The sequence below is a fragment of the Topomyia yanbarensis genome, chromosome 1 (genome assembly GCF_030247195.1).
Source record: "Topomyia yanbarensis strain Yona2022 chromosome 1, ASM3024719v1, whole genome shotgun sequence".
Classification (NCBI taxonomy): domain Eukaryota; kingdom Metazoa; phylum Arthropoda; class Insecta; order Diptera; family Culicidae; genus Topomyia; species Topomyia yanbarensis.
In genome coordinates this window covers 198,474,734-198,499,238 of record NC_080670.1, presented here as the reverse complement: position 1 = coordinate 198,499,238, position 24,505 = coordinate 198,474,734, and the positions used below count along the sequence as shown (strand labels likewise).

The window sequence follows — 24,505 nt, the reverse complement described above, 5'->3', positions numbered from 1 at the left end:
TGATGGAATTGTCGAGCATCTCAAGCTCACAACCGTTCAAAGAAACTCGTTTTCAAACTGAGCGATCTCCAAGATAAAGCTCTAAAGAAGCTCCTAGTAATAGCCCCGAGTTTCAAACGCAGTACATACGTGCGAGGATACGAGGCACTCGATAATTCTCACCGAATGATCGAATCGGGTCATTCTCATTACATCGTTTTGCGCACGAAAATATTCGTTAGCGGCGCTAAGTTCTCATTCAAACTGCCCTTGACTTTTCGTTTACTGCAAAAATCTGCAAAATACACCGTCGGATTCTGGTAGCTTCCGAACATCAATTCTATCAGTGAATCTTCTAGCGAAGACGAACTTCGCAACCGCTGTGATTTCAGGAAATGTACACCGTTACTAACGGCACAGCATCGGCCTCGTATCAAACAACGATGATGGATGAGAAAGAGAAAGTTGCCGATTTTGCGTAGACGAGACGCTTTTTGATGCCGAATCGGTGTCGAAAGCTATCGAAGCAGAACGATAGCTGTTGTCACAAGGTAGTGCTTGCATTCACAACTGAGGTTCCAATCGTTTGCGTTCTTATAGCACGCAGTTACTGAAGCAAATGGTCCATCGGTGTTCTCGGTTTGTTCTGGGATGTGTTACGCTACTCTTAGTCAACCATTTCCAGAGACATTACGACAAAGCGGTTGATCTTCACTGAGATTGTTAGGTTTTACGATCACCTCAGCCTGTACTCACCAGCCATTGTCATTGCCAAACTACTAACGCGATGTCTGTGGAGCATCAGGGCATGCTGGAACTCTAGCCGGTCGATAGAGAATTTGCAGCCGGAACAGCAAATATTCTTCTTCTGACCAGCTAATTTAAGTTCATTCCTCCATACGATTCCCACGGAAATAGTTGAAATTAATGTGGAGTTTCGAGAAGTCGTTGCAACAGTATGATTTTTCCGGCTGGGATCCATCAAACCCTCGATAAACTTGACCTGTTCGCCCAAAATCGGATGACTTTTATCCAAAATTAAAGCTATGCTTTGAGGGCCACATCCGCACTGAAAACAATCCCTCCGATATGGTTTCCCGAGGCCAATTACGCGATGATCCTACTTTCTGCCGACCGTTGATCAGACCTGTTGCAAGCTCGATTGGGTCGATTTCCGGAAGTTAAAGAGGTTGGTTCAAATATGCTGAAAATTATACTTGCCCCAAGGTTATAGCCATTGGGCAATAATGGATAAATTAAAATTCAACGTTTGGAAATTGTTTCGAGCCATGGCAAAACTTTCCACTGTAAAAATGCCAGGTATATGTATTAGTGGTAAAACCATTTGAAGCTACTGTAGCTCAAATCATAATCGAATCTGGTTTTTGCGAATCAAGTTTTTTACCGAACACCATATCATTTGGATTATTACATTTGATGCTAGTAAAAGTTAGTGGATTAGTTAGTGCTTTGTGGATTTAATCCAAGATCTATTGTCACCATAGTTTATATCGACTTGCATGACACGGTATGGTTCTTGGCCATTAGTTTCTTGACAGTGGTGTAAAATCTCAAATTCTGCTTATACAAATTATTTGAACGCCATTTTTAAATGCAGAGAAACCATAAATTCATTCACCAACCTCACACTTCAAGCTCACACGAGGATGTAATTTTTTCAAACTGGTTCCTGGATTTTACCGAATTGCGCCATATTTTGTAGTTTTAATCGATGCCTTTGTCCTTACAAAGCGAGGTCTTCGACCCTTCTATATTACAATCGGTTCTTGCATCGACAGATACATTTTCTCTTTACACCAAGCAGCTTCGTTGTGTCTAACGAACTTTTTTTGAAGTGGAATACTTCTAACGTTTCAATATAGGGGTCCCGTTTCAAAATTTTCTGCCGGAATTCCATCCGATTTTTTAAACGTGAATATCTGCCGTTGTACTGAATAAAAAATAAGAATATTGCGTTATCTGATTGGAAATATGTACAACAATTTGTATACAATTCCGTAGGATGAACAATTATTAAACATAACGGAAATAATGGATTTTATGAAAGCAGTAATTATCTAATCCATGATTGGTCGGTACAATTCGACCAAGCAGCGAACGTTGGTAGGACTGCCTCTATGTCATTGAATGAATTGCGACACGTATAAAATGGGAACATAAGAAAAATTCATTCTAATGATGCACTGGCGCGCCAGTTTCATGCGTACACAGAAGATACAATGACGGCACACCACAGAAAAAGCAGAAAGCTCTTTTGGCGCTGAATAACTGAATTGGCGATGGGTTGGTTTGATGCGAGAGAGCCGCGTTCTCTTGCTCTTAAAATTATATGTGGCGTCAGATGCACGTACAGATAAATTCACCACGGCGCGCGTTCCAGAGTTGCACTGTGGTGTATACATTGAAGTGTGAACTAGCGTGTGCTTTTTGGTTCGTTTTTCTCTGGCAAGCGGTAGTGCGGGTGTGATTAACGATTCGATAAGCGCTGGTTGTTTCGTTGTGTAAAGGAGATAATGTTGGCTTGATGGATGCTGATATTATGATTTTCTGTTGATGATTTCATACGAGTTACTTCGTAAAGCTTATTCAAGTGTTTTTAGGGTTTTTGTACACCACCCGGGAAACCTAAAATATTCGGTTCTCAGGGTAAACTGGAAAAAGTTTTACGTATCAATGTTTAAACACAGTTAATTAACTATCCGTAAAACCAGATTAATTGTATAACAGGTTGGTGCATGATGGGATTTTTACATCCACATTAAGACCGTGCGGCTAGATGACGCAATGTGCATTTTACTTATTTTGTTGGCGAATATAGCTGCTCGACAAGTGAAAAGCTCCATTAAAAGTATTGTCCTGGTACTGCATTCGTTGGTTGACAAAAGGAACAGGCGTAACAGTATATAAGCGACAACAATACAATACAACAATGCTTCTCATTCGACTAGCAAACGATTAATGAAGCACTAAAATGCATGCGGGAGTTATATGACTTTTTTTTAATTAATAAATTTATTTAGGCCCAAATGCGGTAGATCGACGAGGCAGATTTGTTTTTTACAATAAATAAAAAAACAGCTATGTAAAATTTTTGGTCTCGTTCAGGCGCATTCCTGCTGCGTGTTGAGATCCTTTTTCTAGGGGGCGAAATATTGCCACTGCAATTTGAGGTTTGATCCGTTTGTCTTCTTTCGCGTTGTCGTTCATGTCCATGTCCTCATCCGTACTACTTTCCTGCTGCTCGCGGTCAGATGTTCCAGTTTGTGTCTTACTCTTATCGGTCGTTATTGTATGTTCGTATTTTTCGGCATTCGTTTCGTTGTTGTTGTTGCTGGTTGTTGGTGCTTGATCCGGAGATGTTGGTTTTGCAGCTGTTAGTGGTTTAGCGTACGATGGTTGTGTGCTGATTTCAGTTGGATTGGAGTTTTCCTTAACAGTTTCTACGCAAGGTTTTCCGAAGTGCAGCTTCTTCGTGCAGAACTGGCACGTAGGAATTTGCCCCGGGTACGTGACTAGTGACGTCTGTTGAATGAGAGCATCGTCCCTTCCTAACACTGTGAAGCTTAAGTAAGAGGGAATTGGCTTGGTCACACGCATTCTCACCACACGAACACCGTTAGGGAGGCCCGGGAAAAAATTCCTCCATGTATCATGTGTAACGGAGTCTACTTCTCCGTATTTTTGCAAGCATTTTTTAATCGCGCCGTCAGGGGTACGCGTAGCCAAATCATGGACCCGAACTTCTACAGCGCCGTTCTCGATGTATACGGGAATGCTATATTTAACATTGCCGCATTCGGCGGTGTGCTGCATGTTGTTTCGCGAGGCGAATGACTCAGCTTGGTTAATGTTGTTGAACGAAATCAGCACGCAATGTTTGATATGATGCATTTGTAGGGTTTTCACTTCAGCCAGATTGAGTTCCATCTGCACTTTTAATAACTGTTCCACTTCCCGAATGGCTAGTCTTGCGGGGCATTTTGAAAAATCAACAGCAACACAGTTCGGCCGCATCTGGGTTGCTTTTTGCTGGGCACCGTCACTCATCACTAAATCGCACAGTAGGTATAGGCTATTGTTATATGGACTGCTTGTGTGATAGGCACCGATTGATTTTTAGGTAGAATTGACTGTTTCACACGCGGGACGATTTTTTGCTTCTGCTCAGGGCGAGATGTGAAGACAAACTGGGTTATATGACTTTTCAGTATTCGATTATATCTCTTAGGTGCTCTATATTGAAGATTATGCCTAAAAATCTGGAAAAATTTGGTTTTCCACCTCGCTTCTGAAAAATTATCTGAATTTTCGTTGTTTTGTAGAAGTCATACAAACTTTAAAATTTATTACCATCCTGGTGCACATTTTTTTCCAACTGATTAGTGCAAAGATTATGTTATTCCGTTCAGTATGATGAAAGTTAACAACTCTTCCTTCTATTTCTTACGAAATTTCGCAAGGGCCCCTATATGGAAAAGGTACGTCACAGTAACGACAAATCATATTGAAATTTGCAATAAAAATCGTAGCTTCACCATCTTTCGATTCGACATTTCTATTTTCAAATTGGATATGTTGATTTCTAACCTTGAATTGCGCAAAAATACCACTCAATTCATAAAAATTCACAATGACATGAAGTATTGGGTGATTCTTTAATACAAGAAGGTTAAGAAATCAAGAGTGCTGATTCAAATGGTCCTTAGTGACAAATGTAAACAAACTGAGTTATTTGCAGCGCAGCATGTGATTACAACATAGCTAACGAATACCGAAAACCAGGATTCATTATACCCAGTATTTATCAAAATAACAAGCATTATATAAAAAGTCGCAAAGCTTTCATGATCATATTTCGAAATATTGCACTTGAGACCTTTTTAAATGAAAGGACCTATACGCGAAATATTTCAAAACCTCTGCAACTGTTCATAGGCGCCATGCAAAAACGACGCAAGATTCATTTTATTCTATGTTTTCCCCACTGCACATAGGTACCTTGTAAAAACGTCCTAAGCATCAAAATAAAAGAAATTATTTTCTTCTGTTCATGCGACTTATTTTCGAAGTTGAATTTAGTAAGTATAATAAATTAAATCATAATTGGAAAGCTTAGTTATTCTAAAGTAACATGCCATTCGTTGGTTTTAACCACTTCCAGCCAATGATTTGTTAATATAAACTAAAGTTTCCCGCAATTTTTTTCTGCAAGACTTCTGTTAAATGCAGTGCAACTATTTACCATAGTAATGAAGAACACTCGTATTCCGGTGATCATTTTGTCGAAAACTTTGAAGAAATTCAATATTCCTCGTAAGAGCTACCTTTGCTGAAAAAAGTCGTATGTGCAGCGTCGTATGATTCTTGGGTCCGAAAAAAAGACCTATGTGAAAGGTCCTATAATTTTCAAAAGGACGCATCATTCTAAAGCGCTTAAAAACTACATTAGCACTAAACATTTCATGTTTTTAATATTATTTACCTAAAGAGCATAGTCCTTAGACTATATTGGCATAATTGTTCCATCAAAACGCATATTTGTTCTCTAATAGGGATTTGTTTTAGGTCCATGAAACTTCAGCCTCGTTTTTCTCAGTTCGAGCTCAATGTCACTTAGGACCTTTTGAATAAGTACTCTTGAAATATTCTTCAAAGTTCATGATTTAAGTTCGGAACAAATTAATGTCCTCAATATAATATTCTTCAATATTATATTTTGTGAAACAATACGAAACAAAACTTTTTTTTAAAAACTAGTGCTATCTAAACTTTAAAATACTTGTTTGATTAGAAATCGATCATGTTGAATTAGTTTGAACTCCCATTCAACAATTTTTAGGCCGCCCGGAAAAAATCAGGAGAATTATGTCCAATAAGTCCTAAGGAACAAGCGATTTTCTTTGGTTACTTTCTCTTTTTTAATAACTCGATCAGTTTTATATGTACTCTAAAAACTTTGCTTAATGTTCTAGTGAAACTCGCCCGCTCTAGATATGTACTGAAAATTATGTAGAAAGTTTTATAGAAACGCCATTAGAAACGAATGAGAAAACAACAAGAAATATTTTGAAAGTTACTTAAGTTTTATTGAAATTTTTTTCCAGAATTGATTTTTAATGTTACATTCGAATTATTAGTATTACCAAAGAATAAAAATTTAGATAAATTTAAAAGATAAGCTCTACGCAAACCATTTTCGGCATACCTGGCATCACTGGTCCGCTACCGATGTGTTCGTGCGTTTTGTTCTCTTCTCATTCATTCGTTCGCTGTCTGTGATTCTATACTTCGACGCATTTTTTTTTCTATACTTGCTATGCAATGTCTGCCCTCGCCTCGCTCAGCAGCCACAATTTTTGCTGGACAGCGAGTTTAGTCAGTCCAGTCAGTCACGTCATTCAGTACACATACGAATCCATGGAGCTAGTCGATAGAGTGCGTTAGTTAGTAGAGTCTGGTACCTACAGTTTATTACTTGTTGTAGCAAGGCAGGCGTTGGCTGCGTTGTAGGTGAAGAAACTGGGTGTGTACTACCGTCGAATGGACCGTGAGACGTCAACCGCAACAATAACAACGTAGAAAACAGCAGAACAAAAGTGATAATCAGAAGCAGCAGCAGAAGCGTTTAGTGCCGTTAGTTTGCTTCTTCGCATTGATCGCGAGCTTTTTTTTTTCTTCCCTGTTCCTCCATCCAGTTTGACAGAATGTGATGGGAGTCGCTCCTACAACTCCCGAAGAAAGGAAAAAAACGGAACGGTGTAAACAATTGGCATCCCACACCAACGGGCCTCGTGAATGTATGTGTGCGTGTTTACCAGTTTTGTCTCATGTTTCAACTTCTGTTTTGTTTTACGACACAACAATTTGTTGGTTCAGTGTGAAATGCGCTACGTGTAGGTTTTTGCTACGGTGAAGAAGCACACGAGAAGGAAACGAGGGCCTGTGCAAGAAGAAGTTCAGTGTGATTTTTATTGATTTTTGCAATAATTGTGTCTGCCCGCTCCCGAGTTGCTGGGCAAAAGTTTTCCGCAGAAACGGCTTCCCAACAGATCGAAGAAGCTAGAGGAAGCCCTCGAGTGTAAAAAAAAAGAAAAGAAAAAGTAGCAGTAGCAAAAGAAGCAGTATAAGAAAAATCCGGTTCTCGGCAGACGACCGCTGACACTGGATATCCGAGAGAAGCCTGCCTAGGCTGCTGCTCTAGCTACTCTAGGGTGGGAAAACATCGGAGGAAAATAGTGGAAGTGATTTGCAAGTGTCCCTCCTCGGTTCCCGAAGAAAACACTACTCCGCACGCTGAGGCAAGCAGGCAGGCGACCCTGCCTGATGTTGCTTTGAAAAACGGGAAGAAGAAGCAACACGGATTTGAAAGGAGCGGCAGTCGGAGGGGGTGGATAGTAGTGAAATCGATTGTGCGTGCGATCGTGTCAGTGCTAAAAGACTACCCACCTTTAACCACAACGGAGTAGTTGGTAGTTGCCGTAGTAGTGTAGGACCGTGGTGGGAAGGAGGGCAACCGGAATCAACAATGTTCAAATGCATCCCGATTTTCAAGGGCTGCAACCGGCAGATTGAATATGTGGACAAACGGCACTGCTCGCTGCCGAACGTGCCGGAGGAGATCCTCCGGTATTCGCGGTCGCTGGAGGAACTGCTGCTCGATGCCAACCATATAAAGGATTTGCCCAAGGTAGGTGATTGATTGTGCGGGGGATGCTTGACATTGATATAGGATTGATGCTCATTTCGGTTTTTGGATCCGGGTCAGGGTTTGATCGAAACTGTCATTTGTGTATGCATTTATTTAGATCCGAAAACCGAAATCGGAATGCATTTCTGTACCGGGAAACCGGGGTAATATATTTATGCTAACATTTTGATTGTTTCCAGTGTTCCTAGAGCCCGTGTTACCGGGGTAAATCGACATTTTTAAATATTTAAAGCAACCAAAATTTCTTGGGACAGTTTCTCAAAAACACGAAGGACATGTCAGAAAAAAATGCCGAAATCCATCAACCGACCTGAATTTTTACCCGCTTTTCACTGTTTGATTTTACGTGACCCCGCGTTTGCATTCGAAACACTCTATTGGCATTATGATGTCACCAAACGAATCCATTTGTACGTACCACCACCGTCGTCGGTGTCAGACGAGACAACGGGGTATCCAAACTAAGCCCCGACTCATTACCATTTGAAATGTAAAAAAAAGGTTGAGATTTTTGTTGCACACAGACACGGACAGATACGGGGCTCCGGGTACAACGGCAGTTTCGTGTCGGCGAACAACCTCCCAAAACGGAATGAGAGAAGAAGCAAAAGGTATATAAAGAGAATGAAAATAACTACACGGAGTTGAGGTAGTAAACGATGAATTCAATGATGGCGATGATGATGATGACGACGGAGCGGAATGACCTCACTGGTTGATCTCTATGGCCAGCTTACGGGAGATCTAGTTGGGTGTGTAGTTTGAACCATTTGCCGCGTCACAACGAAACTGTATCTCTGTTCAAATGGTGGTAAAAGCACCAAATCCGGTCTTGTTGGAAATAATCCAACCGGAAAGAGATACCATTTTTTGGATAATTTGGAAGTCTGTGTTAAAGCATGTTGTGAGGGTTCATTCGTTTCAGAATTTGACTGAGGAATCGTTCCAAACGATCTAAGCAAGAGCTAAACTATGCAAAGGGGTTAAAACCATGTTTTGAACCGGTTGTTATTGACGTCGAAATGGGTGTTGATGTCAGCAATGTTTCCATTTCCTCGGATTTATGATGGAAATATAATAGCTGAAGTCGGAATGGAGCTTAGGAAAGCAACTCAATACGGATAAAATACAAATACACTCAGGTTTTTTTTTACGCGGGGGATACGAGCCGCGTAAATGAAAACCGCGTAAATTTCAAAATCCGCGTAAATGAAAACCGCGTAAATTTCAAAATCCGCGTAAATGAAAACCGCGTAAATTTCAAAATCCGCGTAAATGAAAACCGCGTAAATTTCAAAATCCGCGTAAATGAAAACCGCGTAAATTTCAAAATCCGCGTAAATGAAGACCACCTAAATTTAAGAATCCGCGATAAAGGGAACCTCATTGATGGATACCGCGTAAATTCCAAAATCCGCGTAAATGAAAACCGCGTAAATTTCAAAAACCGCGTAAATGAAAACCGCGTAAATTTCAAAATCCGCGTAAATGAAAACCGCGTAAATTTCAAAATCCGCGTAAAAAAATACCGCGTAAAAAAAAACTTGAGTGTAACGATACAGTTGTAGTTAATCATAGTCAAAAAGGATTATATGAGACTCAAATGCTTGCCAAACAGAATAAAGCTTCAATTTCACCAGTTCTCAGATTAACAGAACTCCTTTTCTTATGGAACATCATGAGAGACTAGGGGTTTGCTCGGGTACACAAATTGTTACCTTTTTTTGGAGCTAGCGTCAATCCGGCGCTAGCTTAGTCCTGGTACTAAGTGTCAGATTCTGATGAGACGAAAACGAAACGCAAAATCCATAACTAATTTGAACTCAAATTATTACGGATATCCTGCGCAAGGGGTAATGAAGGAATTTCTACTTCTACTACAGAATAATGAACTCGTTGAATTTCAAAAAATCGCCGTCGTCCAGCCACCACTGTTCAAAGATTATTTCAAACGATGTCGATGAAAAGAATAGGATTTGACTGTGAGAAATGAGTAACACCTCAACAATGTTGAGGGGATTGAGCGATACCGACGTTCAGAAGATTGATACGGCCAACGATTGCAGGAGGAACGAAGTATTACTAAGGGATACATTGAAGAATTTTTGCCACTTCCTATTTATGGACGGATGTTGATGCAATATCTTTGGCAGCTCAACTTGAGCGAGCGTCGAAGGTGGAAAAACAAAGCGGTTCCTATCGAGGTCATCAAGGCTACCAGTGGTTATCTAAGCTACAACGGCGATCGATCTCTGCTGAAATGGTTTCTTTGCTCCAGCACGAGTACCTAATGACTGAATAGTCAATATCTGTGGCGAGTAGAGCAGAATGACTTCTACCTAGATGAAACCAGAACCCTGACGGTGATCAACCGAGATGAACAAGAGCCAGACAAATGGCAAAATCTTGAATTGACTAGCCCATTGTATAGGTTACTCTTTGTCGATCAGTTTGGTGCTATCAAAGTAGAACGATCATTGGCTAATGCACGCTACAGAACTATCGAAAAATTAACTCATCCCGCACATTACTGTTGAAAAAGTACCACCGCCGCGGTAACCACGGTTGTCGTCAAGTTTAGTCAGTGATTCCAGATCTTCAACATGCGAGGGCCGGTAAGCAAGTAAGTCGGCGTGGTAAGATTAGGAAGAGGCCAGTCACAGTACCCTCCAGAGGTGCCAATTTCCGTTACACGTTTGACGCCGTTTGTCAGCTTATGTTACGTGGGTGTGAACTACCTAGGTTCGCTTGGAGTTTCAGTTAGAGGTCGGAGGGAAAAGAGCTGTATCCGTTTTGACATTTTTGGACACACGGGCCATACATCTAGAAATGGACTACTGACTATTCACAGATCGTGCATCATGTTTGTGAGTAGGTTGACCCGTAGACGAGGATCGCCGGAAGAGATATGCACTAACAATGTCGCAGCAAAAAAAAGCTGACCGAACAGATCAAGATCAACCACATGAATTTCTTGAATTCAAAGCTCGCCAGAGTGCAAAGATCTCAAATGTTCGAAGTTCCAAGTGTAAAGTTCCCTAGAGTCCAATGATCCCAAAAGTGAATAGGTCTCAGAATGCAAACATATCAAGAGTTCAAAAGTCGCAAGAGTGCGCAGATCCTAGAAATTCAAATGGCCCAAGTGTCTAAGGGCCCCAGGAATCCTAAGAGCCTAAAAGACCAAATGTCACGAGAGTAAAAGATTCAGAAGTACAAGCTTCCAAGAGCCCACAGATCGCTACAGTCAAAAAGTGAAAAGAATTGAAAGGTCGCTTGAATCCAAAGGTTCCAGTTCCATAAGCCCCAGTGTCTAAAAATAACCATAAGTACTATAAGTGCAAAAGTGTTGTGAGTCCAAACATCTTAAGAATATAAAGATCACGAAAATCTAAAGGCTCCGTGGTTAAGAAAACCGAGAGTCCAAAGGTTTCAAGAGTCCAAAGAACCTAAGTATTTAAACGTTACAATAGTCCAAAAGTTGCAATAGTCCAAAAATCTCAAGCATCCAAAGATCCCAAGGACTATCCCTAGTAACAATTCTGGTTTTATGATAGATTTATAGCCACTGATAAAACTTAGATTGCACTTGTAGCGTGCTATAAAACTTCAATTGTTACTTGGGATGGTCTCGAAGGTCCTAAGATTCCGAGAGTCCAAATGTTTCACAAGCTCAAAGGTTGCAAGTATGCAAACGTCCCATGGTTTCAAATATCTCAAGAGTTCAAAAGATTCTATTTATCCCAAGGTTCCAATAGTCCAAATGTTGCAAGCTTTCAAAGGTTCTTATAATCCAAGAGCCCAACAGTTCAACGGTCCAAATATTGCTGAAGTTTTGGAGTCCAAAGGGTCTCAAGCCCCGGGGTCTCAATAAACCAAGGACCCCAAAATTGCGAAGGCCCCAAGCGTTCATAGGATCCATAAATTCATAGATCCCAAGAGTTGAATGGTCCCAATATCCCAAGAATTCAAAGTTTCCAGAGAACCTGCGAGTTCGATGGGTATAAGTGTCCAAAGGTCCCAAGAATGAAAAAGCTTATTTCCAGACTCCAAAAGTTCCATCAGTTCCCAGGTCACGAGATTCCAAAGGTCATAAGAGTTCAGAGATTTTGAGATCCCAAGAGTTCAGAAAATCTAAAAGTCCAAACGTCCATAGTCAGCAGACTCCAGGAGTCCATAGTTTTCATAAATCCATAGATCCCAAGTGTTCAAAGGTCCCAAGAATCCAAAGGTCCCACGAGTCCAAACGCTCCAAAGTCTCAAGAGATCAAAATTACCCAGAGCCCAGAGTTCCCATAAGTGCAAAGGTCCCAAGTATACCCATATCCCAAAAATTAGGTCCCAAGATTCTAGAGGTCCCAAGAGTTAATAGCTTCTATAAGTCCATAGATCCCAAGAATTCAGAGTTCCCGAGTGTCTAAGATCCCAAGAATCCTAGGGTCCCAAGTGTCCAAAGAACCTACGAGTTCAGATATTCCAAAAGTCCAAACATCCCAAGAATCTAAAAACTAAGGGATCCAAAGATCTCGCGAGCCCAAAGGCTTCATATGTCCCCAGTAACCAAAAAACTCAAAAGTACAAAGGTCTCAAGAGCGCAAACATACCAAGAGCCCAAGATTCCCAGAGTCCAAAGAATCTAATAGTCCAAACGTTCCAATAGTTTAAATGTTCCAAGCGTTCAAAAATTCTTAAAATCCAAAAGGCCAACAGTTCAAAGGTCCAAAAATTTCTGAGATCTTGGAGTCCAAAGGGTTCATATATTTAAGGGTCTCAAGAGTCTAAACGTCTCAAGAGTGTAAAGATTTCAAAAACCCAGAGGTTCTATAGTTTCAAAAGTTTTAATTGTTCCCAGATTCCAAGAATTCAAACGTCCCAAGAATCCCGGGGTCCCAAAAAACCAAGGACCCCAAAAGTGCAAAGGCCCCAAGTGTTCATAACTTCCATAAATCCATAGATCCCAATAGTTGAAAGCTCCCAACATCCCAAGAATTCAAAGTTTCCAGAGAACCTACGAGTTCCAAATGTCCCAAGAAAGTAAAAGCTTAGATGTCCAAAGATTCCGAGACTCCAAAAGTTCCATCAGTCCCCAGGTCCCAAGTTTCCAAAGGTCCCAAGAGTTGAGAGATTTTAAGAGCCCAAAGATCCCAGGAAGCTAGAGGTCCCACGGTCTCAAGAGTTCAAAAAACCTAAAAGTCCAAACGTTCCAATAGTCAAAAGATTCCAGGAGTCTATAGTTTTCATTAGTCCATAGATCCCAAGTGGTGAAAGGTCCCAAGGGTCCAAACGCTCCAAAGTCTCAAGAGTTGAAAGTTACACGGAGCCCTGAGTTCCCATAAGTGCAAAGGTCCCAATTGTGCCCATATTCCAAAAATTCGGTCCCAAGAGTTCATAGCTTCTATAGTTCCATAGATCCCAAGAGTTCAGAGTTCCCGAGGGTCCAAGACCTCAAGAGCGCAAACATCCCGAGAGTCCAAGAACCCCCTCAGAATCCAAAGAGTCTAATAGTCCAAATGCTCCAATAGTCCAAGATTTTCAATAGTCATAATATCCCTGGAGTCCGAAGGCCCAGGAGTCTAAAGGTCCCAAGATTCTAAAGATCTTGGTGTCCAAATGTCATAGGTTCCAAGTATGGAAAGCCATAGGTCCCAAGTATGGAATGATTCCATGAGTCCAAGAGACCACGAATCTAAATTTCCCAAGAGCTCAAAGATTTCAAGAGCACAGAGGTTCCATAAGCGCAAAAGTCCAAAGAGCCCACAGCTCCCAGGAATTCAAGGACCCCAGTAATCTAGAGGTCCCAATGGACTAAAGGTTCCAAAAATCCAAAGGACCCAAGAGTCCATAGCTTCCATAAGTTAATAGATCATATGTGTTCAATGGTCCCAAGATACCGATGCACTTGGTATCTTGGGAGGGCGATGCACTCCCAAGATACCAAGAATATAGTGTCCAAAGACCCTAACAACCCAATTGTTCCATAGATTCAAAGGTCCCATAAATCTAAGACCCCAGAGGTCCAAAGATCTCGAGATTCAAAAGGTTTCATAAGTTCCAAGGTTCCAAGTATTCATAGGACGTACGTGTCCAAAAATCTCAAGAGCTCAAAGATCCCAAGATTTCGAAAGTCGTCCAGGATCCAAAGAATCCCAAAAGTTCCCAAAAGTTCAAGGTACCTAAGAGTTCAAACGCTCCAATGCTCCAAAAGTTAAAAGGTGTTCAAAGATCCCTAAAATCCGAAAGGCAAACAGTCCAAAGGTCCTAAGATTCCAAAGATCTTGGAGACCAAACGTTCCATACATCCAAATGTCCCAAGAATCTAAAGCTTCTAAGCATTTAAAAATCCCAAGAAGCTAAAGGCTTATTTCCAAAGATTCCGAAAGTCAAAAGGTCCCAAGCGTCCAAAGAATCCAAAGGTATCAAGACCCCAAAGGTCAAATTAGTGCAAAGGTTCCAAGAGCGCACAGATCCTAAAAATTCATAGGTTTTGGGAGTAAAATCTCTCATAGAAGGCCGGGGTCCCAAGGGTTGCAGGTTTTGATTCCTCCCTTAGGGGGGGGGGGTATTTTTTCACATAATTGCTTTCACTTAACTCAACTTTTTGATCTGTTTTCCCCTTCGGGTACCACCAAAAATGAACAGACACCTGTATTGATGAGCTACATGGACATTACACTCTTTAAGGTCTCCGATCAACTTGGCCGTAGCATTGAGGAGCAGCAACCAATGACCACAGTAATTTCAGAAAACAACGGACTCCGGAATAATGCATCGTGTGATTTGTAACTTTGATCCCAGTTTTCCAGAACAAATTAGTAATTTTTCTACTTTTCAGAAATCCTCAATGATAATTGACAAAACTTGCAATCTGGAGAGAAGCTCGTGTATCTTGAAATCCAAGCATTCACGAGTTCCAAAATTTTATATGTTCCACATTTGAATGCAATGGAAAATTCCGGAATGATAGAGAACGAGGAATTTGGGTGTCAGAAAAAACACAAAGCATTGAGAGATCCATAAATTCAGGAGATCGAAGAAAAACATCTCGGTTGCAGAAATCAAATAGCTGAAAAATCAAAGCATCAAAAGGAAACATCAGTAGAACGCCAGAATTAAAGTAACGAAGTCTTGAGGCCGATTAACGCAGGATACAGGATCTAATCAAAAAATCTGTTTCCTGAATCAAAGAATTTTATAAAACAAGCCTCTTCAAAGTGGATCTAGAAAAGGTTATGGGATCCATGAGTCATGAACAATATAGAGAACGTGGAAGACAGACAACCACGGATACGTTTATCTTCAAATCATACACGGGAGTTGCTATTTAAGTAGTGCACCTTGGCAACAGACGTTTTTCCCTGCGGCAAATTCTATATAAATTGCGTGGATCAAACTTTCGATCTCATCATTTGTAGATTCATTTCAAAGCAACGTACGATTCAGTGAAACCAAATGAAACGTGGTAGACAGTGCTTGAACATGGCTGCCCCACAAGACTGGTTAAGTTTATTCGCATAACGTAGGATGGGTAAAACTCGAGCATCACAATAACCGGAAAGACATCAGGCAGATGTTTGTGACGTTGGATAGATTGAAGCAGGGCGATGCACTCTCCTGTCTATTGTTCAACAAAGCGCGCGAAGGTGCTAGGAAAAAATCTGATACGCAAATGAACGGCAGCATTGTCACGAATTTCTATGGTCTTTTCAAGGAGCCCTTGAGAATTTGCTCGGGTTGACATCATTGGCATTGATCGCAGAGCAGTGGAAGAGGAACTGTAACTTTTAGAAGGGAGGCTGTGAGAATCGGAGGGACGATACACTCTGACGGGACGGCTCGAACGCTATAAGTTCCGAGGTGGTAATCGATGGTAATCATTGTTATCTTCCTTAATACAGCTTTGAGCCAATGGTGCAATTTTCAAATAGTTACCTACTATTTGTCCGATTTTTTTCGTGCACAACCTATACCTGATCACCTCTGAACAATGACTTATTGGAACAGCTCGCAAAATCACTGCTGCCCGGATTTGTGCACCGAGTTGTATTTCATCCTCAGGTACTGAGCTAGTGGTTGCGAAACCACAGGCTACCCTCGGCTGAAAGACCTGGCTGCAGCAGCACTGTATGCACAGGAAACCACTGGAATGCACTCATCTCCGCCTGAGCAAATCCCTCGTCAAGTCAGTCGTTGTAGTAACACACAACACAAAGGAAGGCTTGGCACTAGAGCACACTAGCTGGCAGCGGTGTATTGAAAAGAACGAACGTACACTCAATGAACAGCCACCATTGGGTGAGTGACACGAAAAAAAATCCGCACTCTGCATTCCAGTCCCAAACCCGCAAAATGACGGACCAATTTCGTCTCCGTGTATCCGATTCATTCCCAACCTACTGTGTGCATTCATTGCACGGGATGACAAAATCGTCTGCCCGTCCCCATCCATTCAGAAGCCGATTAGTCGAATAACTAGCGGCGGAAGAACTGCACCGGCTACCACCAACAGGTGGCACTTGGCAAGTGGTCTCCATTCCGGTCCCTAGTAGACAAGGGTGCAGCAGGCCGGCGGCATGTTTTGAGGAGGGGCACAGCATGTTATCAATCCTAGTTGAAGCCGCGCAGCTAGCGCGAATGTGTCGAACCGAACAGGAGCAGCAGCAATGGGAAATGTGCCAATCGGGTTCCTTTTTTTTCAACTGCTCAATCAGTTTGTGGGAACCGGGGGAGGTTGGGGTTAATGAGTGGGATTGCTTTTCAGATCGATTGAACTGTAAAAGGTTGGAGAAGAAAGGCCGTGCTTTGCGCAGTACACAACAATAACACTGACACCGCTGGTACTTTTTGAAAGGGGAGACTGAAGTCGTTGTCCTTTAATAACTGTCCTGAGTGAAAATTTCACTCAATTTCAGTAGCATAGTACTTTGCTAATTTAAAATAGTATCCATATGGTCCGACCTCCGTTTCACGACTAACAGCAAGTTGGTGCTGCGAAAACGTTCAGTCTATTGTTGACAGGTTTTTTCAGATATCGCATAGGTGTCCACAATTGTTTTCAATAAAATCAAGCGATCTGTATAAAAATTAAATTTGACACCTGATGCTATTGTTTTCTTCTTGGCTTTTTTCTGTTTAATCGGGAAAAAATATAGCAACAATATAAGAAATGTGGACACCTTTACCATCCTCAATATTATCCCGCCTTCGACGTATTGAGTATTACTTGTAAACTATCACACAGACACCGCGCTGGCTACAGATCCAGATGAAACCGCCATTGATGGCAACTTGTTCTATTTATTAGTACAGTAGTACCCAGGCAGTTAGAAGAGGCGACGGGCTCGTGTAGAATTATAGTATAGCAAGTTCACTTCCCGACTGTGAGCGATGAAATATTAATGGTCCGGATGCGCATTGTGCATAAATATGCACTAACTACCGTTGTTTCGATACGAGCGGTGGTTTTGGTCTGCGGGATGCTACTGTTGTGCGCTTAGGACGACGGGGAAATGAAACCGGGAACCGGAAAATCGATGCTGGTTGACATACCTGTTAGAATAGGCGTTTTGAAGGCACCGTATGTTCATAAATGTTCGACTTCTGAATCATACAGATCATCTTTCTATTTTGTGGCCAGGACGTACAGGACAACACAGGATTCGACTGTGAAACCACTAAAGAGCGTAATGTTGTACCCGCTGACAATAAATCGAGAAAATCAGCTGGAAATAAGGCACGTCTAATTTGAAACTATGCACTAGCCATGTTTACCTTTTAATGCACTGAAACAGAACAGATTGAATTGCTTTAACGAGCAACTTGAAACGGTTTAATGTCACTTCAATCAGGAAAATAATTATTTAATCATTTGTGTTTAATTAAATTAGTTATGGAATATGGCGTTTCGACTTCGTCCCATCAGAACCCGACACTAACTTAGTGACAGGACTAGGCTCTAGCGCCAGATTGACGGTAGCTTCCAGAAACGAAAATACTATTTGTGTTTCTGAGCAAACCCCAGTCCTGTTTGATGTCTCGCAAGAGAAAAACTTCTGATTATGCTGGTGAGAATTAATGAAATCGAAACTTGACGCGCGAATAACGCGGAAAAAAATTGTCCCAGGATCGTGAATAAAGTGCCATGAATTCTTAAACAATCACGTTTTTACGTTATGAAATTTACCATGAACAAAAATCATGGCTTTCATATTTATGTTTAATTTCCCTCCAGTAACGCCCGTAACGCCTTCATTAGTAGAAATATTTGTTTTTGTTTTGTAAAACCAAAGGTTGACTCATGATTTTTTTCACTGGCTATTTTTTCGTGAACTGTTTTACGAAATTCGGAATTTTATTAATGAATCCATGCAATCTCCGTGATCTAATTCATGACACCTAATATATTAGTCACGATCCACGTGCTCGTGAAATAGTTTACGAAATCATCAAATATTATTCATGTATTCGTGAACTGGTTCATGATTTCTAGTACGTGAGTTACGATCTATCTAGTATCTATTTGCGTGCTTGTGATATTTAGAAGATATCCCTAATCATTTACAAGTGCGTGGAACAAAAATGATTCCACGAAGAAAAATCCTAATTTTGTGAAAGAGTTCACACAAAAATTTCATTGCCATGTTGCATGAAACATGGCAATGAAATTTTGCGCGAACTCTTTCACAAAATTAGGATTTTTTTCGTGGAATAATTTTTGTTCCATGCGCTTTTTCATGAAATACCCAGCTACTGGCGACCAGTAATAGGTACGAGCAGTAGATATATAAAAAACTATTAGGACCTAGAACATCGTTATTCATTTGATAAGGTTCATTGCGATGTCCGGACAGAAAACGAAAACTGCACTGAGAACCCCCAATAGTATGCGTAATATATTACACAGAACAAGATTTTGCGAATGAGTCTTATTTTAATGACCCAGCTCATATTGTTACGTTATTACAAGTAAAAAGATTAGTAACCAAAAAATAATAGATCACGATAAAGCGAAGAGCATTTACGAATACCATGATAAAACTGCTGATATCATGAACATTAATTACATTACTTTTTGAAAGTAATCTCCAAAAAATATAATATGATAACATGAACAGAAACTACGAAAATCGTAACTAAGATCATGAAATCATGAACATGAATCGCTCTATTCACGACTAAAATATCACGGTAACATGTACAAAAGTTGCAAAAATCGCGACTTAGTTCCTGAGATCATGAAAACAAGTCACACAACTCGTAACAATGATATTTAAAATCGTGACAAGGATCCTGAAATCATGAACATCAATCACTTTACTCATGGCTCAAATATCACGATAACGTGAATAGAAATTACCGACAGCGCGACTAAGATCTTGAAATCATGAACAACGTTTGACTGTCGACTGCGTATTCCCAAATCATGAACAAGAATCACAGCAAAAACTAAACATGTCCAGGGAACAACAATAGCAACCAAACCAAACATTCTAATGTAGCGCCATGTATATATTCGGAGCGAACTGGTTTTTAGTTATTATTCATTTATTATTATTCATAATTTATTCATAATGTCAGGAACTTGGTCACGGTTTTCGTAAATCGTTCAGTTTACGACATCGTGACCTGTTCATGAATTTATGAACGGATTGTTTCCGTGTAGGAAGCCAATGCAATATGCACTAAGCTATATTCTTGGTGGGCAAAATTTTGGGCAAAAAATACTTTCTCTCCACGAAGGAGAAAATTGCTTAAAACCATCTTGGCGCGGGAAGAGCACACATCGTATAACTAAATTAGTCACGGCATTTGCGTTTCGACTTCGTCTCGTCAGAATCCGGCACTAACTTAGTAACCGAACTAAGCTAGCGTCGGATTGACGCCAGCTCCAAGAAAAACGAAAGCACGATTTGTGTTTCTGAGCAAACAATTGTCCAATAAGAATATAATTATCTTGAAGAACAGCTCATGAAACAAAGAATGATCAATGTCAATATTAGTCATTCAAATATAAATATGGTTGTTTTTACAATGATTTCTTCCCATAATATTGAATTCAATCATTATGTTCATTCTTCCATCAAGGATAAAACTATGCAAACTGTTTGATGAAAGAGAAGGGGAACCGTCCTTGTACGGTGACGAGTTGGCGAAACAAACAAGGTGCCGCCGACATCCGTAGCTCAATACCTATCCAAAATACGGCAAGTTTGAAAAATTAATTGTTGTTCATAGCCGAATCAGCTTAAATCCGAAATCTCTAAAATAAATTCAAGAACACTTTTTTGTAACAGTAATTTTTCGCTGGACAAGTATAATGAATCGTATAACATATGAGTAACCTTTCGATGATTTCAAAAACGTTGCAGCATACTGTTGCAGAAATGGGCTACTACTCAAAGCTGGGAGTGAAGCAAATGCCCATCACACAATTTGGGGCAGCTTAGATATCACTTTGAGAGGAACTGAATTGATGGAATATTCAAACAGCATAAATCTGCATATATAGGGGAAATCGTCCAATATCTGTCCGATTTGGCATGAAAGAGGTGTTAGATGTAACTCTCTGCTCTGACAGTAGTACTCATGAGTTAGCATACCGGCTCGTACCAAACAAGCTCGAACCGTACGTCTTTAGCTGGTCTTAAATGTACCATTTTTGACCATTTTAAATTTCTTCTAGATATTGTCACATATCGTAATCCCAATTCTTAGAACCCGGACCTCTACGAAGAGGGTTGAACGACTCAATATTTTGTGGATATTTTCCAACGATTGATTCACTGGGAGATGCGGTCGTGGATAGAACAAATTCACTGACAGTAGCAGCAAGAGGCTTGTTCGCTTCAAGTTATGCGTTCTTCTAGAAGAACCCGCCATGTTTTGAGATTGCTAAATCTAGAAAGTTATGTGGATACTTGTCTGCACATCCGCTAATACTCAATTGCCACTATTCAGCGTGCTGAGCTTTATTCGTGTGATCTTTGTGATTCCGATTATGGAAATTTTTTTTATCTGACATGCAACTGCCCTGCAGTAATGATATGGAATCCGGATTTTTGGTTTTTCATACATATGTGAACCTATGTACAGTGTGGTAAAGAGATATGGGCTTCATCAGTTGGGTTCGTTATTCCTTCAAGAGTGAATAATCCAGGCTGCTTACTGTTTTGTGTTGCGATTGTATTGCCATTTTTCTACCTTACTTATTTTTTATTATCAGTAAACGGATATCCGAAAAAATCGAGAACGTGCCAATCGAGCCAATTTATTCTGACTCCTGATTTCTTGATTAAAAGATGTATGCATTTTCTCTAGTTCATCGTTTTATTGATGATGATAAGCTCTGCATTCCCTTGCCAAATCACCAGTTTCCTGTTGAATTTATCGGCGAAAACCAATTCGAACTGCAGCGGCCATCACTTTGTGCTGTGGCAGGAGCGACAATGTTCAACTTTCGTATGGTATCGAGATAAAAACTTACCACTGAAACACGTGTATTTTCGAGGTGAAGTGCTTCCAAAGCATGCCAGATTCGAACACTAGAGGCACTGTTACAGAATAAATAAAGTGTCCGCACTATAAAAGAAGCAAACTTTGCGACAATTTTTTTGTTTCTGCAGGCATCAAACTTGCATGTCTAACGTTACGATTTGATGGGTAAACTCGACGAGAAACTTTGCTTTTTATTCCGCAGCTACGAATTGCTTGTCAAGTTAAATATGTTTCTTTTACGAATCACAATCGCAACTATCTGAGGTAAGTCGTTTAAAATTGTGGATGATCAGTAGGTGGCAGAAACTTATAGTTGAAGTAATTTTAAAATCCAAGATGGCTGCTTGCGGTATCGCAGAACACTAGATCAATACAGGTGCCATTTTAAGGCGTATATTAGAAGATGGTACAGAGATGAACTACAGAAGTAACTTTTTGAAATCTAAAATGGTAGCTTCCGGTAACTAGAAAACAATTTCATAAATATGGGTGTCATTCGAAAAAGGGTGATCAGTAGATGACGGAAAACAACGATTTACGCCATTTTCAGATTCAAGGCTTTCGAGAGATTCTAGTTCATCAACTGTGGTGTCATGTGAAAGAATGTGGTAAGCAGATGATTGAACCCATATGGCGGCTTTCGGTAATCAGAAAAACACCAGAAACGTTTATCAATATGGGTACCATTTGAATGTGGGATATTCAGAAAACGATAGAAATAGATAATTGAAACCATTTGGATACCAAAGAACAATGTGATTTGAAGGAAAGTGAGATGTCGGCTACGGCAGTCGTCATTTTGTGTTTGGCTTCGTCTTTCCGAAGCCGCCAAATTTATAATTCAACAGCAGCAAATATTTTCTAATTTATACGTGATTAGGACATATTTCGGTAGGTGAAACGTTTTAACTTTATCCATCACCAAAAGTGACGCGTAATCGCTATTTCACGTGACAACCCGATCAGAATGAATTAACAAAAATGTAACAGTACATTATTTTCGGAATGAACAAAAAATAATAACAAATATCAGATATAAAATGAAGAAAATTGTGTTCTGATTGAAAATTGTCAGATGATTAGGTGGCTTTGAGAACACTAGGTGAGGCCTCCGGAGTAGTAGTAGTAGTAGTAATTGTGGTGTCCAAGACTTTAAATACGATAAATTAAATATTTCAGAACTAAGGCTAATTGGGCAACCACTGTGTAATTGCCAACAAACAAAAAAAACTGAAGAGGATTTCGGAAACCGGGCATGCATGAATATAATCATTTGCAAATAAGGCTTTTTTTATTTCACTCTGTTAAGAGATCCATTCAGCGCAGCAACAGTTTTACCAGACCAGGCAATTGGAAACGCTAGTGTTATTCGAACTAGAACAATGCCGTTGCTAGGTGTGATGATTGCACATTTGCTAGTCTGGTGGTATGTGCTGTCAAATGTCAACTTCCAGAAAATTCATCTAGTTGTAAGTGTATCCGAACCAGCTTCGTTTCGGTGATCAAAGCGTCCTGCATGTCAACCGTCACTCTACCTGCTTACGTAGATGTCTGTGTAGGTGGGGTCTCGCAAAATCACTGGGACGCTGATTTCGCAGTTTTTATACACTGAATTAAAAAATAATTTATCTGTCGAAGGGTTCAATCCGATATCAATGTACTAGGTTTACGATTCGTAGAAGGAAAGTTAGCTCGAATTATGACCTTAATTAGGCTGCTTCAGATTGTACTGCTAGGTTTCTTTTATTTTGAAACGTGTCATTGGAAAATCGGTAAAGCTAACACCTACTACGTCCCGAGAATAAGTAGTTTGTATGGAGCGACCAAGCAATATGCAGACAACTTTTTTTTTTTTTCATAATACCACTGCCAACCGGTGGGATTTGGACGGGTTAAACTGAGCTAAGGTTACTGAATTTCATGGGATGCATTTGTTTCAGTGTACATACCTGAAACCAAATACTAGCCTCCTATTACTCCGATCAGATTCAACTCAGTACGCTGATATGTGAATAAAACTCGCAATAAGGGCACACTCGCAGACTCATGTAACATTCCATGTGAAAAATGCAAACATGCTGCAGCAGTTCGTCGTGTACGGTGCAAAGTGGCTTCGCCATCAGCCAACCTACTGATAGCGTTCAAGAGTTGGAACGGAGTACACATTCCAGCTGGAATGTTCATATTGCACAGACAACCAACCAAAGCGACGCAACCACCGATACTCTTCCTATTCTAGAACTAGTGAATATGACGCAATAAATGAACGGACGGATGTACACACACGGAAACCGATTACCGTCAATCAAAAAGTGCAACAAGCTTGTTGCAAGTTCGCTCGCTCACCCAATCTAGGTTGGACTGGCGGCTGCCTGGTTGGTGCATACTATGTGCGTTATTCGTTTGCGTAAGCTTCTACATCGGGCACACACGTGACTTCGGAAGAATTGTGCGCGGGCTCGCACGTTCAGTTTGCATGCGAATGAAAGATGCTGAATTATGATTATCCCTGACCTCTAGTAAATGACTGGTGATGTAGTGTAGATACAATCGAGAATGTGGTTATGTACTTGAATCATTTTATAGTGAAGTAATACAAAACGAAAAATTAGATAATAAATTACTTTCAAACGGGGAGACAGTCTCAGAAATTCAATTAGAACCCGACAATGTAGCTGACATTTTTCCAATTCCTGAAAGCCTATGTTGAAATATGAGCGAAGCGCTGATTCTGCGTAACACAACATTGTAGGCATTACTTCCCGACGGCGGCTGTCTACACACAGATTAATAACTACATACTATACGAACTATGTTCATCTCCAGCTATAATTACAGCAGGAAAACAGAAATAGAAAATGTTAACAACGGGGCAGAAGGAGAAAAAAAATGGATGGAAGTGAAACACGAGTCCGATCTTTTGCCCGGTGCCGGATGGTTGCATTACTGGTTCATTGTTGTCATGTAGCTGTTGCTACTGTTGTTGTACATTATCGTTGGCTTATTTGCGCTGTATTTTACTCAAATTCAAATGAATTTACACTTGAAATACACTAGTTCTATGTTGTAGTACACTGGAGGAATTGTTCGAAATAAATTGAATTATCTTCCAAAAATGAAAATTTTAAACCCAATGTTTATATTTTTTTCTTTTATTTTTTATCTTTTGAAGTCTATCAGGAAAATCTCAATCCCCGGCAACTGATTCAAGATTAAAAGTCGACTAAAATGAATCAGAATATATTGGCCCTAATGGTACGTTCCCCGTATGTAGTCGGGGATTTGTGCCTAATATATTTTGCAAGAATA

At 40.3% G+C, this 24,505-nt stretch overlaps 1 protein-coding gene across 17 annotated transcripts in view; it reads left to right on the top strand.

The window, feature by feature from the left end:
* Positions 1-24,505, top strand: part of LOC131687212 (protein lap4-like) — a 168,092-nt gene that overhangs the window by 2,134 nt on the left and 141,453 nt on the right. For 4 of the 17 annotated variants that reach the window (XM_058971343.1, XM_058971339.1, XM_058971327.1 and 1 more), the window contains exon 1: positions 6,347-7,687. In XM_058971343.1, coding sequence (XP_058827326.1) covers positions 7,526-7,687 — 162 coding nt within the window. In that variant the 5' untranslated portion in view covers positions 6,347-7,525. Of the gene's footprint in view, positions 1-6,344; positions 7,688-24,505 lie in introns of those variants that run through there. The other 13 variants (XM_058971315.1, XM_058971312.1, XM_058971304.1 and 10 more) reach the window with 7 other exon arrangements.